General features: G+C 40.1%; 1 protein-coding gene and 1 long non-coding RNA gene across 2 annotated transcripts in view; one reads left to right on the forward strand and one right to left on the reverse strand.

Annotated features, from left to right (window-relative positions):
* Positions 1-15,798, reverse strand: part of Rab22a (RAB22A, member RAS oncogene family) — a 64,739-nt gene extending 48,941 nt beyond the window's left edge. The window contains exons 1-2 of the mRNA XM_027946443.2: positions 15,516-15,798; positions 14,576-14,655 (exon numbers count right to left, since the gene is read on the reverse strand). Of these exons, the coding sequence (XP_027802244.1) occupies positions 14,576-14,655; positions 15,516-15,551 (116 nt within the window). The 5' untranslated portion in view covers positions 15,552-15,798. The remainder of the gene's footprint in view (positions 1-14,575; positions 14,656-15,515) is intronic.
* A 234-nt stretch (positions 15,799-16,032) lies between these two features.
* LOC139704780 (uncharacterized) overlaps positions 16,033-17,186 on the forward strand; it is a 60,417-nt gene continuing 59,263 nt past the window's right edge. The window contains exon 1 of the long non-coding RNA XR_011706778.1: positions 16,033-16,048. This is a non-coding gene — a long non-coding RNA (uncharacterized lncRNA). The remainder of the gene's footprint in view (positions 16,049-17,186) is intronic.

The following is a 17,186-nucleotide window of genomic DNA, read 5'->3' on the forward strand; positions in this document are numbered from 1 at the left end:
ACTCTACCTCTGTGTTGCTGCTGCTGAACCAGAAATCTCTTGTCAATCAACCACCACCAGTACCACTAGCACCATTGCTTCTGCCTCTGATTACACTGCGGGAAGTCTTCTTTCTGGGTGCTACTTCCACAGAAGAAACCGTTGCCCCAGATGCAACTGAAGCAGACACTGCTGCTGACTCCCGGAGAGAGCCTGGAGACACTGCCCCCACAGCTGCAGACTTCCGCTACTGCTGACCAGCTGCCAACAACCACAGCTACTACTGCTGCTACCATGGCCTAGAGGACTGCTTTGGGGGAGACTCCAGGTTTGGTTGCATGTGGCTGCACCCATTTTGGGACATCAGCCAGGGCCTGGTGTCAGCAGGATTACCACCACAAGAGCCTGTTTGGGGACTTCAGCTGGGACCTGCAGGTCCAGTGTGGGGGTGCCTGCGGGTTGGAGGAACCTGGGGTATTCCTGCTGAGAGTGCTGGTGGCCTTTGTCCTGCTGCTGCTTTTTGGGGTTGTTCCTTTGCATAAGTGTATCCCTGGTGTTCTCTGCAAATAGGAGCAGCATTGAGATCTTGAGACTACAGTGTGACTAAGTCTGAGGTATCTGAAGCCGAGATCAGTGGAATAGAGACTGGGTTTGTGAGGGCTGATCTGGGTTTGGTGATCCCAAGAGATGTCAGAGACAGAGCTGAGAAACTGTTGAACACTGACAGAGAAAGTTTGACTTTCCAGCAAGATTTATTTTTTGATTCACTAATCTCTCTCTCTCTCTCTCTTTTTTTTCTTTTTTTTGAGAGAGAGAGAGAGAGAATTTTTTAATATTTATTTTTTAGTTTTCGGTGGACACAACATCTTTATTTTATTTTTTTGTGGTGCTGAGGATCGAACCTAGCGCCCCGCGCATGCCAGGCAAGCACGTTACCACATCTCCAGCCCCTTGGTTCAGTAATCTCTCTATCATATTTGGAACAGGATTTTTTTATGCATCAGTGTGTGGAGGACAATGACATATGAATGGTGTTTTGCATTTTTGTTGTATTTTTATGTCTTTAAGTTTTTTTCTTTGTATTCTTCCTTGATCTTGTCTATTTTCTTGGATTTTCTATCCAACATTTCTCCAACCAACAGCCAATCTCTGTTGGTTCCTCTTCCACTCTTCCTGTGAATTTTTACTTCTAGCTTCTCTCTTCCTCCCTTGCGAATATTGCATACTACACTATCTCTGTTCTGTCATTCACCATTTGAAATTGTAAATCGTTTTCACAAATATTCTGTTTGTACTATAGACAGTTACTCAACTCATCATTTTGGTTTAATGCAAGAAAGCAATAGATGCCTTAGTGGGAGCTATTAGGTTTAAGACTATATATTGTTTTAAACTGTGTGCTGTTGATATTGGTCTCACCAGTAAAGGCGAAACACTGGAAACTTTCAGGAACACTATAGGTCTACATGATAGAATTTATCCTGTCTTATATCCATACTTTTAGATGGGAAAGCACACTAACAACATGAAAAAATAGGGAATAAAGTGCCCCAAACAAACCAAGATGCTTCAACAACGGAAGGCATTGATAGCACAGTAGAAGAAATGTCCAAGAAGGAGTGCAGACTGTATATAGTTAAAACGTTCTGTTAATAAGTAAAGGATAGTATAAGGAGTGAAATCAAAGAAAAAATACAGGAAGAGAAAGATCACTTCAATAAAGAGTTAGAGACCATGAAAAAAACCTAAGCTGGAATCCTCAAAATGAAGGAATCAGTAAACCAAATTATAAATTCAATAGAAAGCATCACCAACAGACTAGACCACTAGGAAGACAGAACCTCAGACAATGAAGAAAAAATATATAATCTGAAAAGTAGAGTTGAATATGCAGAGAATATGGTAAGAAACCATGAACAGTACAACCAAGAATTATGGGATAACATGAAAAGATGAAATTTAAGAGTTATTAGAACAGATGAAGGAGTAGAGAAACAAACCAAAGGAATGCACATCTTTTCTATGATATAATAGCAGAAAATTTCCCAAATCTAAAGAATGGAATAGAAAATCAAATACAAGAGGCTTACAGGACCCCGAATGTACAAAATTACAGCAGACCCACACCAAGACACATTATAATGAGAATGACTAACACAGAGAATAAAGACAAAATTTTAAAGGCTATGAGGAAAAAAAAATCAAATTACATACAGGAGGAAATCAATTCAGATCTCAACTGATTTCTAAACCCAGACCCTCAAAGCTAGGAGGTCCTGGAATAATATATTTCAAGCTCTGAAAGAAAATGGATGCCAACCAAGAATTTTATATCCAGCAAAATTAAGTTTCAGATTTGAAGATGAAATTAAAACCTTCCATGACAAAAAAAAATTAAAAGAATTTACAGCTAGAAAGCCTACACTACAGAGCATTCTCAACAAAATATTCCATGAGGATGAAGCGAAAAAAAAGTGAAAACCAGCAAAGGGAGGATTTACACTAAAGGGACATTCAACCAAATGAGAAACTAAGACAAATAAAAAACCAAAATAAATCAAAATGACAGGAATACAAATCATATATGAATAATAACCTCGAATGTTAATGGCCTAAACTCATCAATCAAAAGACATAGACTGGTGGATTGGATTAAAAAGCAAGAACCAACAATATGCTGTCTTTAAGAGACTCACCTCATGGGCAAAGACATCACAGGCTGAAGATGAAAGGATTTATAAATCACTCATATGAATTGCATAAACAAGCAGGGGTTTCCAGTCTCATCTCCGAAAAAGTAGACTTCAAACCAAAGTTAATCAGAAGAGACAAAGAAGGACATTTCACACTTCTTAAAGGAAGTATATATAAGCAGGGCATAACAATTATAAATATTTATGCCCCAAGCAATGGAGCATCTATATACATAAAACAAACAAACAAACAAAAAACAACCTTCTCAGTTTTAAGAGTCAAATAGACCACAATACAATAATATTGGGTGACTTTACACACCTCTCTCACTACTAGGCAGATCTTCCAAACAAAAACTAGATAAGGAAACTACAGAACTATATAATACAATCAATAATTTAGACTTAACAGACATGTATAGAATATTTCATCCAGCTCCTTCTCTAACATAGACCATGTCTTATGTCATAAAGCAACTCAGGTAAATACAAAAAAACAAGAGATAATACCCTGCATTCTATAGACCACAATGGAATGAAATTGGAAATCAATGACACAACAAAAAATAGAAGCTACTATAACAAATGGAGACTAAATAATACATAACTGAATGATGAATGGATAGTAGATGAAATCAAGGATGACATAAAAAAATTCTTAGAGGTAAGTGAGAACACTGATACACCATATCAAAATCTCTGGGACACTATGAAGGCAGTACTAGAGAAAAGTTTATTGCATTGAGTGCATTCATTAAAAGAATAAAAAGGTCAATGGATAAATGACCTAACACTACATCTCAAAGACCTAGAAAAAGAATAACAAGTCAACACTAAAAGCAATAGAAGACAAAAAATTATTAAAGCAGAGTTGAAACCAATGAAATCAAAACAAAACAAACAGATGAAAAAATTGACAAAAGAAAAAGTTAGTTCTTTGAAAAAAATAAATAAAATAGATAGGCCCTTGGCCATGCTAATGAAGAGAAAAAGAGAGAAGAACCAAAATAAAAGATAAAGAAAGAAATATCACAATGGACATATCTGAAATACAGAGGATAATTAGAAATTATTTTGAAAATTTATACTCTAATAAAATAGAAAATATTGAAGACATCGACAAATTTATAGAGACATATGACCTACCCAAACTGAATGAGGAGGTCACACATGATTTAAACAGATCAATTTCAAGTAATGAAATAGAAAACGCCATCAAAAGCCTACCGACCAAGAAAAGCCCAGGATCAGATGGATTCTCAGCTGATTTCAAAGAAGAATTAACATCAAAACTACTCAAGGTATTCCATGAAATAGCAAAGGATGGAAGCTTTCCAAACTCATTCTGTGAGGCTAATATCACCCCAATATCAAAACCAGACAAAGAAACATCAAGGAAAGAAAACTTCAGACAAATATCCCTGATGAACATACATTCAAAAATTCTCAATAAAATTCTGGCAAATCACATAAAAATATTTAAAAGATAGTGCACCACAATCAAGTGGGGCTCATCCTAGGGATGCAGGGTTGGTTCAACATATGGAAATCAATAAACACAAGTCATCATATTAATAGACATAAAAACAAGAATCATATGATCATGTCAATAGATGCAGAAAAAGCATTTGACAAAATATAGCACATCTTCATGTTCAAAACACCAGAAAAACTAGGGATAATAGGAACATACTTCAACATTGTAAAAGCTATATGTGCTAAACGTAGGGCCAGCATCATTCTAAATGGAGAAAAACTGAAAGCATTCCCTCTAAAAAACTGGAATAATATAAGGATGTCCTCTTTTACCACTTCAATTCAACATAGTCCTGGAAACTCTAGCCAGAGCAATTAGACAAAAGAAAGAAATTAAAAGGATACAAACAGGTAAAGAAGAGCTCAAACTATCACTATTTGCTGATGACATATATCTAGAAGATCCAAAAAATTCCACCAGAAAACTTCTAGAACTAATAAATGAATTCAGCAAAGGAGCAGGATATAAAATCAAAACCCATAAATCAAATGCATTCCTATACATCAGCCATGAATCCACTGAAAGAGAAATTAGGAAAACTACTCCATTCACAATAGCCTCAAAAAACAGAACAAAACAAAACAAAACAAACAAACAAACCTGGGGATCAATCTAACAAAAGAGGTGAAAGACCTCTATAATGAAAACTACAGAACACCAAAGAAAGAAACTGAAGAAAACCTCAGAAGATGGAAAAATCTCCCTTGCTCCTGGGCAGGCAGTTTTTTAACATTGTCAAAATGGCCATACTACCAAAAGCATTACACAGATTTAATGCAATTCCTATTAGAATCCCAAAGACATTCTTCATAGAAATAGAAAAAAGCAATCATGAAATTTATTTGGAAAAATAAAAAACCCAGAATAGCTAAAGCAATCTTTAGCAAGAAAAGTGAAGCAGGAGGCATCACAATACCAGACCTTAAATTATACTACAGAGCTGTAGTAACAAAAACAGCACGGAAGTGGCACCAAAATAGACTTGGAGACCAAAGGTACAAAATAGAGGACACAAAGACAAACCCACATAAATACAGTAATCTCATACTCTAGTAAGGATGCCAAAAACATTCACTGCAGAAAAGATAGCCTATTCAATAAATGGTGCTGGGAAAACTGGAAATCCAAATGTATCAAAATGAAATTAAACCTCTATCTCTCACCCTGCATAAAAATCACCCCAAAGTGGGTAAAGAACTTAGGCACTAGAACAGAGACCCTGCGCCTAATAGAAGGAAAAAAGGGCCCAAATCTTCACCATGTTGGCCTAGGATCTTCCTTATCAAGACTCCTAAAGTGGAAGAAGTAAAATCAAGAATGGATAAATGGGATGAATTTAAATTAAAAAGCTTCTTCTCAGCAAAGGAAACAATAACGTGAGAGAGCCTAAAGATTGGGAGAAAATCTTTACCACATGCATCTTGGATAAAGCATTAATCTCTAGATATATACAGAACTCATAATATACTTAACACCAAAAAAACCCAAATAACCCAATCAATAAATGGGCTTCAGACACTTCACAGAAGAAGAAATACAATTGATCAACAAATATTTGAAAAAGTGTTCAACATCTGTAGCAATTAGAGAAATGCAAATCAAAACTACTCTAAGATTTCATCTCACTCTTGACAGAATGGCAATGATCAAGAATATAAGTAACAATAAATGTTGGCGAGGATGTGGGGGGGAAGGTATACTCAAATATTGCTAATGGGACTGAAAATTGGTGCAACCACTACGGAAAGCAGTATGGAGATTCCTCAGAAAACATGGAATGGAACCACCATTTGACCCAGCTACCCGACTCCTTGGTTTATACTCAAAGGACTTAAAATCAACATAGTACAGTGATGTAACCACATCAATTTATAGCAGTTCAATTCATAATAGCTAAGTTGTGGAACCAACCTAGGTACCTTTCAATAGATGAATAGATAAAGAAAAACATGGTAAATATACACAATGGAATATTTTTCAGCCATAAAGAAGAATGAAATTATGGTATTTGTTGGTAAATGGATGGAACTGGAGGCTAGCATGCTAAGTGAAATAAGCCAAACCCCCCAAATCCAAAGGCCCAGTGTTCTCTCTGATAATGCAGATGCTAACACATAATAATGGTGAGGGGAGAATAGAAGTTCACCGGATTAGACAAAAGAGAATGAAGTGAAGGGAAGGGGGATAGGAATTGGAAAGACAATAGAATGAACAAAACATAACTTTCCCATTATCATATATGAAAACATGATCAGTGTAACTCCACATCATGGTCAACCACAAGAATGGGATCCTAATTATAATAAGATATAGTTATAATATAATAAATATAATAATAAGTTCATACATGTATGTTAAAATACATACTACTGTCATGTATATTTAAAAAGAAACAATAAAAACAACAACAAACTAGGAAAAGACCAAATTAAGCCAAAGTAAGCAAAAGGAAGGAAAAAAAAGTAAAAACAAAAATCAATTAAGTAGAAAAACAGAAATAAGAAGGTAGCAAAAACTGATTTTTTTTTTTGAGAACAATAAAACTGATAAAGTTATACTAAACAGACTGGGAAAATGAGAGCAAACTCAAATTATTAATAGAGACTGGAAGAAGGTTGGTGCACATGCCTAGAACTCCAGGCTGATGCAGGAGAATGGCATGTTCGAGACCAGCCTGGGTGACTCAGGGATACCATGTCCAAATGAAAAATAAGAAAGGCTGGGGTCAATCTCTGGGGCACAGTACCTCTCTCGACAGGAAAAGAATGGAAGTGGGGCTTGTTGCTACAGACCTTAAAGATATTAGAAGGACAACAGGGGGGATATTCTGAACAATTTTAATGCCAACAAATTAACTCCTTGAGAGACATAAACTAGCCAAGCTTTCAGAAGAGGAAATAGATGCCTGAATAGGCCTATATTTAATAATAAAAGTGAATTCTATAGTTAAAAATTTTCTGCTCAGATGGCTTTTTGAATTCTACCAAATATTCAAGAAAGAAATAACACCAATTCTACACAAATTCTTCCAACAAAGCAAAAAACACTTCCCAACTCATTTTATGAGGCCTTCATACCAAAATTAGAGAAAGACATCATAGGAATTAAAGACTAATATTCTTCATAAACATGGAGGCATAAAATCCTTAACAAAATTTTAGTAAATCCAACAATGTATGAAGAAGATAATGCATAATGACCAAGAGAAATTTATCCTAGAAACATAACATTGTTTACTGTTTTAGTATCAATTTTTGTAAAGTCACCATATTAACAGCTAAAAAAAAAAAAAAAAGTCCAAATATATTTTAAAAACTACCTGATAAAGTAAAAAACAGTGTGCTTTTTGGTGCTGGGGATTGAACCCAGGAGTACTTAACCCCAGCAGATTTTGTACTTATTTAGAGACAGGGTCTTGCTAAGTTGCTTAGAGCCTCACTAATTTGCTGAGACTGGTTTTGAACTCACAATCTTCCTGCCTCAGCCTCCTGAGCCCACAGGCATGTGCCACTGCACCCAGCACAACACAATTTTCAATTAAAAAATTTTTTTTTCATTAATTCAGGGATGGAAAGAAACATCCTCAACCTGATAGCGGACATCTATAAAACACCTAGATCAACCATTAATTTAATGGTAAAAGACTGAATGATTTTCCCCTAAAATCAGAACTAAGAGAAGAATATTGGCTCACACTAATTCTTAACATGGTATTGGAGGTCTACTTGTTAATGAGGCAAGTGGAAGAAATAAAAGGCATATAGTTTGGTAGTGGAGAAGTACAACTGACAGGATTATGTGCTTAAAAAAATCCCAAGGAATCTACAAAAAAATAAAAATAAAAATAAACAAACAAACAAAAAGCTCTCCAAGTTAGCTGAATTTATAAAGTCACAGGATACAAGGTTGTTATGTAAAAACCAATTTTGTGTCTATGTATTATTAGCAAAGAAAATTGAAACAAACAAAAAACCACACTATGGTAACATCAAAAGTCATGAAATATTTTGGGGTAAGTTTAACAAAATAAATACAAGACTTGTGTAGTAACAACTAAAAAACTTTGATAAAAAGTTAAAAGAACAGAGAAATACATCTTATATCATGTTTATAGATCAAAAGATGCAATACTGTTAACATGTCAATTCTCCCCAAATGAGTCAACAGAGTCATTGTGTTCCTAATCAAAATCAGGAGACTCTCTTGAGGAAGTGGGCATCATGAGTCTACAATCTGTACCAAAATGCCAGGGACTTAGAGGAACCAAAACGAATTTGAGAAATAAGGACACAATTAGATAACCATCAGACTTTAAGACCACATTATGTTTTAAAAACTAAAACTATAGCAACAAACACAGTATTGCACTGGCATAAACTAGACCAATGGAATAAAACCAAAAGTCCAGAAATAAGCCCACACATAAGCATCAATTTATTTTTGAGAATGGTGCCATGGTAATTTAATGCAATAAATGCAAAATTCAAAATTAACAAATATTGCTAGGATTAACTAAATTGACATACAAGAAATACTAAGAAGGATCCTTGGCATTTATCTCACTTGGTAAATAAAAATTGTTAGAAATAAGATCATTGACCAAATTTAAAAAGTATGAAGATGTAAAAATTCCAGAACACTGGAGAAAATCTTTGTGATCTTGGATGCATAAGACATATAATACATGAAACATAAAAAGAACTGATAAGTTGAATTTGATCAAATTGAAACTCCTGTATTCTTCAAAAGATATTGCTAAGAAAAGGAAAAGCTATAGATTGAGAGGTACAAAACAAACAACCCGATGAGAAATAGACAAAGGTATGAACAGATACAAGCAGATGAAAAGGTGAACAATGTCATCTGCCATGGGAAAATACAAATTAAAGCTTGTGAAATATCACTATACATCCAATAGAATCATTAAAATTAAAAAGACACAACTGAACTTTCACATATTGCCTGACAGAACATAAAATGGTACAACTATTCTGGAAAATAGCTTGACAGTTTCTTAGAAAACTGTCATATTTAGCATGTGACCCAGAAATTGCACTCCTAGATATATAAACAAAATATATTTCCTTACAAAGATATGCCCATAAATATTTGGAGCAGCTTTATTTGTAACAGCATTGTATATAACTGAAAACCCCTAATAAATTGTGCTACATAGCAAACAATGAAATACTACTCAGTAATAAAAAGGAACGAACCATTGATGCATGAATACAGGTAAATACAACCTCAAGTAACAAGGCTTCTCAGTGGTTGCCTGGAGCTGGGGGAAAAGGTGGAACTCAATAGAAGGAAGCAAGAGGGAATCTATTGGAATAATGATCCTGACTGCAGTAGTCATCTCACAGATGTAAAAATGTATAAAAATTCAAAGTGTTCACTTAAAATGGGTTCATTTTTAATGTAGTTAAACTATATTTCAGTACAATCAATTGAAAACATAGACCAAAGAAATATAATAAAAGATCCATAAACAGAGCCTTATAAATATGTATGCTCAATTCAGGACAATGGTGGTTCAGCAAACAGCAGCAGGGTATGCTGCATGATCTTTAAAAAAAGAAAAGGGAATAGGACTATTGGATCTAAATCTTAAAAGTGAAACAAAGTTCCTACAACCGGAAACATTTTCATCATTTTGGTAAAGCAAAGTTTCTTAAACAAGACCTAAAAAGCACTCACCAAAAACAGAAAGACTGATTAGATGGACATTAAAAATAAGAACATCTGTTCATTCAAAGACCCTTTCAAAGAGTGAAAAAGTCAGTGTGAGAAACATCTGCAAAACACAGAATAAATGACTAGTATACAGAAGACAAACACGATGTTTGCAAACCACTAAGAAAACTACTAACAATCCAAGAGAAAAATGGACATGATTTGTGAACAAGCACTTCAAAAAGGTTAATATCCAAATGGCTGATAAACAGGAAGAAGTGTTCAGGAGCTTTAATTATTAGAGAAATAGAAACTAAAACCAGAATGAGATACTATCACATACCTCCAAAAGAAGTAAAAGGAAAGACACAGCAAATGCTGCAAAGGGTGTGAAGCACCTGGAACTCCTGTACACTGCTGGTGAGAAGGGTAAACTGGTTTAATCCTTTGGAAGATACATTTCCCTGTGACCCAACAATATTCACTGCCAGATGTATATAGCCTCCAACAAAATTATAAATACAGGCACAAGATACGTACAATATTCTGCACACAGGAGGATGTGTGTACAAATAGCACAACTGTATGTAATAGCCCTATATGAGGAACAAAATGTACAAGAATAGAATCAATAAAATGTGGGACATTCATCCAAATGTGGGATATTATGATATGATGATAAAAATGAATTAACTATTAGCACATGAAATAACAGATGAATCTCACAATGCTTGAAAGAACATACACTGTCTAATTCCATTTATAGAATTCAAAATTATAGCTTTAGAAGTTTATTTAAAAATACCAATCGCTAGCCAGGCACAGTGGCATGTGTCTATAATCCCAGCTACACCAGAGGATGAGGCAGAAAGATGGCAAGTGCAAGACCAGCCTCAACTTTAAGATAATGGTTTAAAAATAACCAAGAAAAAGAAAAGGACTAGAGTAGTAGCTCAGTGGTAGAGGGCTCCTGGGTTCAATTTTCAGTACTAAAAAAGCAAAAAACTGCTAAGAAGTACTGAATGTTTACTGTATGTTAAGTATCATTCCAAGTAAGTTTTGTATTTTAACTCAATATTCACAAAAACCTTTTAAGAAAGATGTCACAGAGTATTCCTAAATGAGCAAATTAAGTAACAAAGTGGTTAAATAACTTGCTCAAGTCCACAGAGCAACTTGAGTGTTAAAGCTGGGAGGTGAAGACACTTTGGTTTGAGGGCCTGTCTCTTTTTTTTGGTGGTGGTGTTGGGGATCAGAACCCAAGGCCTTGTGCATGCAAGGTAAGTACTCTACTACCTGAACTACATCCCCAGCCCAGGGCCTTACTGTTAACACTAAGCTATCAGTGTAGTTCAATGACAGAACTTTAATGCAAAGATAGAGAAGGGCAAATGTTCAGGTGCTGGGAAGAGGAGAAAGGTCAAATTCTCACATTCCAAAGGAAAAAAATCAGTAGATATTGCCTAAAACTGATTGGGGGTGGAGGGAGGGGAGAAGAAGAGATCTACCAGTCACATATTACAAAAAAAAAATCTGGAGGAAAGACCAGAAAAAATAGTTGATTTTCATGGCAACAGTGGTTGTCTCTAGGAAATGGGTCAGAATCGAATGGGGACAGTCATATTTCCTTAAAAGCCCTGTGTCACCATCTCATATGTTTTAAAAACCACATACACATTGCTTTGATAAAAATAAAGTAAAAAAGACTGAAATATTTGAAAAATAACAAGTTACCACTTATTGAGCCCCAATGTTACTGGTTTTTGCAAAAACCTTTAGTGCACTCTCTCATGGAATCTCCTAACAATAGTGAGGTCCTAGCATTACCCTTCTTTTGCTGATTAAGAGTCAACTATCCAGGGCTCATTGATTAGTAAGTGGCAGAGCTACAGTCCAGGGAGACCACAGGCGTGAGACCCACACTAATAAGAGAAGATGAGGCCTTTAATAATTGGGATATTTAGGTGGTGGCCTGGACAGGAGCTAGTGACAGTGAGTTAGGAGGGGACATGAGGATGCCCGTGCATGTGTGTAACGAGAGGGTCGAAAGGGATGGAGTCCTAGCATTAACAATCACAGATATTTATTGCACACTTCCTGTGTCCATTGTGTCAAGAGACTGAATGAATGTTTGCTAACCACCCCACGGTGTAGGCAGGACTAGGACCTCCCTACACCCAACAGGGTGGCTCAAGTGAAGGGCCTAATTCAAGTTCAGCACAGCATAGTTCTTCAGGGCCCAGGCTCTTCCCCACTATACAAAACACTTGGGCCATTAAGGAAGAACCCAAATTTAGGAGGAGTGAAAGATTTAGGAGTAGAAGTGGGACAGATACTGAGTTTTGTGTGAGAATAGGTCCAAATCATGGGTTGGCGATATGGGCCAAGGAAAAGGTTAGAGAAATTGACTTTGGGTCATATTACCCAGAGGAAGGCCAGCTGTGAAAGGGGAGAGGAGGATTTCGGGAAGATACGGGAGCCAGGACACAGCTCCTCATCAGCAGGAGAGGCCAGGAGACAACAGTGAGTAGTATGTCCACAGGTAGAAGAAGGGAACTAGGGAAGACAGAGGAGTTTCACTCCAAGAAATTGGGGATGTGTTTGCAATGCTGGATCTGCCCCATCTCTGGGGCCCAGGGTGGCCTAGAGGCCTGGTCCTTGCTGTCTTAGCAGCCCCTCTGGCCACCTTTCCAGTTTTTGCTTGGTCCTGCCATTCTAGCCTTCCAACCCTTCCTCTCAACCTACTCAGCCCTCCCAATGTGTGGTTCCAGCTTTCTTCTACTTACTGTCCCTCACATCAACTGGTACACTTCTTTTCTTTAAATACTCGATTTTTTAAAAAAAAATCTTTTTAAGGGAGGGACAGGAGGGCGAAAGACCTACTGGTTTGGTAATTAATGGTGATCAATACCCACAGAAGGCTGTTTTAATGGCGTGGTGGGTTAGAATTGATGAGATGACAGTGGCTATGGAGAGAACAGCAGCCGAGGAGTTACATGCTTTGAGCAGCAGGGCCAGGCAACTGTGTCCTTGTAGTGGAGGCGGGTGGATGGGGAGCTTGTTTGCAGGCTGTGACAAGAATGTAGGGGAAGCAGAAGAAAGTGATGAAGAGGTGGGCTACCAGAGCTCCAGGGTGTGTTGGGGTTGGTCATGAGGGAAGAAGCTACCTTTTGAGGCTAAGAAAAAAGAAACAAGGAAAGGGAGCAAGAAGGAAATGAGGAGAAAGAGAAAGCCTTGGCTTCTTCTTTCCTGGTGGAGAAGAGATGAGATGGCTTGGGGCCACAAATATGTGGCACAGAGGAGCCGCTGATGACAGGGAGAGGGGAAGTCAGCACTAGCCACACTGAAGCCCATGAAACTGTACCTTCATTTCTTCTCTCCTCATTCAGGACTAACCAAGATGGTTCTGTGTTTTGGGCTCTGACTCAGTGTGAAGTATGTCACTCTCTGAATCATCAGCAATACTTGATATCACTTCCTATCACTTCACTTTCTTGTGCAGGTAGTGACAGGCAGGCCCCGAGGAGGGTGAGGTCATGCTTTAAACATGTGCACATACCCAGTTCTTGCTTGAAGGATACTGAAAGGCATTTTAACTGCAGAAAGAGTGGTGGATTTCATTCTCATGACCTCAAATGTTTAACAAAGTTTAACAAAGCAGACATGAACTGACAAAAGGAGTTTTTAGTTTCTCAGGGGATAATCAGATGGCAATTCCCTTCATGGACTGGTAACATATTTTTCTTTGAAGCAGAAAATGATCTGTATAGAGCACAAAACCGTATTTTATCTTAAAGATGAGCTCCACAGAACTTTTCTTTAAATGGAGGAAACCATTTGATTGGTGGGCGTTTGACAATAAAAATAGAGCACAGCAGCTGTTTAGTTTTACAAGCCTAATGTAATATTAAAACCTATAAAACAGCCAGTCCGAGTGGTGCATGCCTGTAATCTCAGCTATTAGGGAGGCTGAAGCAGGAGGATGGCAGCTTTGAGGCCAGTCTGGGCAATTCAGCAAAACCCTATCTCAAAATAAAATATAAAAAGAACCAGGGGTATAGCTCAGTAGTAGAGCACCCCTGAGTTCAAGCCCCAGTACCAAAAAAACAAAAACAAAGCTACTACAAAATACTTCTCACATTAAATATTAGTACTGTGACACTTAATACTCTATCTCCAAAACACCAGAGGCCTCACATCTCAACATTAATTTATTAATGCATCATTACTAACAGCACAGGAATGTATGAGAAGGGTTTGGACCCCATCCTGCTGCTGTTAAAGGACTAAAACCATCTGAGTATTTTCTAATTGATAGGGCTAAAAGAATGGTACCAGGACCTGTTTTCATTTGCCTTCTTTCAAGATGCAATTCTTGATATTTATGGACTTCTGTGTGTGTGTGTGTGTGTGTATACATATAAATAAATGGCTTCTATGTCTATTCTAACAATAAGCAAGATTCAAATTTCTATTTTTTTACTTTGAAGTTTTCACTCCCAAGACTTAAGAAAATATATTCCTAAAATACACCAGACCTCATGGTACTCTTTCAAATCCTGGAGATGTTGAGGATCAGCAACTCGGAATTCCCTGAAGCAGCAGGGGCTACACCTGTAACACATTTTTTTTGTATGGAAGAATTTCCTAAGTGCCTTTAGATGTGTATTAATTAAGCTTAATCTCTTACCCTATTGTTGGGTTGATGTTCGGATCAAAACTGTCTTCCACAAACCGCCACACGATACTGGATTTGCCTACACCTGTATCCTGAAAGAGAATGAGATGTGCAACTAAGAAAAAGTGAACCTGCTTGCAAGTGCAAAAAATCAACTTTATGGTATAAGTTCAGGATTTCAGAAAAATAATATTAGATGTGTATCAAATTTTGTAAGTTGAGGGGCACAAAAGAGGTTTTCATAAAAACTTAAATAGGAGAGTTCAAATGTGTCATAGGGGAAGTGTTTTGCAGTTTTTAAGACATCAGGACCTTTGAACCACTTGAAGTTTCTGCTTTATGTGAAAAGTGACACACTTGCTTTTTCCAACATGTATTTGTAAACTCTGAGCTCCTGAATTAGTTGAGTATCCCTGATGAATCCTGTCCCCATCCTATTCCAAGGGCAGCAAAGCCTAGTTGTGGGAACTCTTTTTCATCTTCAAAGCAGAAACTCAGGAAGGAGAGCATCAACCTCAGAAGACTCTGAAAGGGCCAAAGTACCCTGACAAGACAGGAAACCCAAGCTGCACGCTCGCCTTTGGGGTTTCCTGGTTTGAACACCCCCTCTCCGTGGGAAGAGTTACTTCGCGAAGTAACTCTGCAAGAAGTGTCAGGGTGTCCCACGAGTTCAACAGACGGGAAGGAGGCCAGTGCTGCTGGTCGACCTCCAGACCTGCGGGCTTCCCTGGGCGGGGGAGGGGGCTGGCCGCTCCCACCCTGCACTAGCCACCCCCGGCGGGCAGCCTGCGCCCCGGGGAGGGGGTCCCCGTGGGTCCTCGCGCCCGGGCTTCGGCAGGGCGCGGTCAGGTGGCGAGTGGCCCGGGACAGCGCGGGGTGGAGGGGCCGCGGGCGCCGGGGACCCGCCCGCCCGGCCTCCCGCGGCCTCCCGGCGGGGCCTGCCACCACTCACCCCCAGCAGGCACACTTTGAGCTCCCTCAGAGCCATGGCCTGGGAGCCCCGGCCGCGGGCCCGCCGCCGCCCTAAGTTGAGGGAGAGGCCCGGCCCAGCACGAGCATCCCCCGGCGCTGCCGCCGCACGGCCTGGCCCCGGCCGCGGGGCACTCAGAGGCGGCGGCCGCTTGTAAGCCGGCCCTCGGCCTGGCCCGCCTGCCGCCAGCCGCGCGGAGCCGCCTCAGCAGCCGGGACGCCGCCACGGCCTCCGGGGCGCCACCGTCGCCGCCATCTTGGGACGCCGGCCGGGTCACCTGACCTCCCCGCCCACCTCGGCAGCCACCTTCGCCGCGAGGGCGGGGCGGCCGGGGCGGGGCCTGGGGCGGGGCCTGGGACGGTGGCCCCGCCCCCGACCGGCTCAAGATGGCGAGCGAGCGGGCGGTCGCGGGCTGCCGGCGGTCCCCGCCCCTACCGCCCCGCCCAGCTCCGGGGGTGTGTCCCAGCCCGCCCGGGTCCTCGCGCTCTGCAGGCTGGCAGGACGACTGGACTCCGGTGAGTACCGCCGCGCCCCCCCCTCCGCGGGCCACCTGTGGCGCCCGCCCGCCAGGAGGAAGGGCTCCCTCCCGGCCTCGCCCGCCTCCCCGCGCTCCGGGCGCGCCAGCACCGGGTCCCGCCCCCGGCCCTGGGAGTCCCGGGCCCCCTCATTTCTTGGGTGGGACCCTCCACTGTCCCATCCTGCCAAGAACTCTCCTTTTCTTTGGAGAACTTTGAGGCTGCTGGGGGGAGGGATTCGTGGTATGTGAAGCCTTAACTTTCTGTCCGTTCTCTTGATTCGCGCCGGTTGTGGTTCTGCACGGCCCAGGTGGACCAGAAAGAGCTGCCGCTCCGCGGGTCTAAGCCGGGCCACACGGGTATGCTACAGGTGGCCTCCACACCAGGGGTGCTGGGGGTGAGGAAGGCACGTGTAAATCGCCAAAATAGCTCCCTGTGGTCTGGGCCTTCGGGATCCTGGTCAGGGAGGAAACTACCCCTCTACCCTTACCATCTGCAGATTTCCTACCAAGAGCTGGTCTTGACTGAAAGGCTTCCACAGACCAGGCAGTGTTAAATCTTACACCCTTTCCCTCTATAGAGAGGGCAACTTTAGGGCTGGGGTTGTGGCTCAGTGGTAGAGCGCTTGCCTAGCATGCAAGAGGCACTGGGTTCCATCCTCAGCACCACATAAAAATAAGATAAAGATACTGTGTCCACCTGAAACTAAAAAATAAATATTAAAAAATTTAAAAAAGAGAGCAACTTCATTGAAGCAGCAGCACACTTGAAGGGGCGATAGAAGTAAGTGGGGAGCTCACTCTCTGGAGTTATATGGACCAGGATGAAAACCTTACTCGCTATTTACTAGCAGTGTGATCCTGGGCCAGTTAGTGTACCACTGCAAGAGCTCATGACCATATTTGAAATTGGGCATCATAGCAGCCCACCTCAGAAGACTTGTGAGAATTGAATGTATAAAGGGTTTAATATGAAGCCTGTATGTAATAAACACTCAGTAAATATTGGCTGCCATTATGGTTATTAATATGAGCATTACTAACATTTAACTTTCTTGAGCCAGGTACAGTTTAAACCTGGGTTCTAAGAGCTGAGTAGTTTTACCTGTGGGCATCCTCAAGTCAAAGGAATGTATCAT

Source organism: Marmota flaviventris, chromosome 2 (genome assembly GCF_047511675.1).
Source record: "Marmota flaviventris isolate mMarFla1 chromosome 2, mMarFla1.hap1, whole genome shotgun sequence".
NCBI classification, from domain to species: Eukaryota; Metazoa; Chordata; class Mammalia; order Rodentia; family Sciuridae; genus Marmota; species Marmota flaviventris.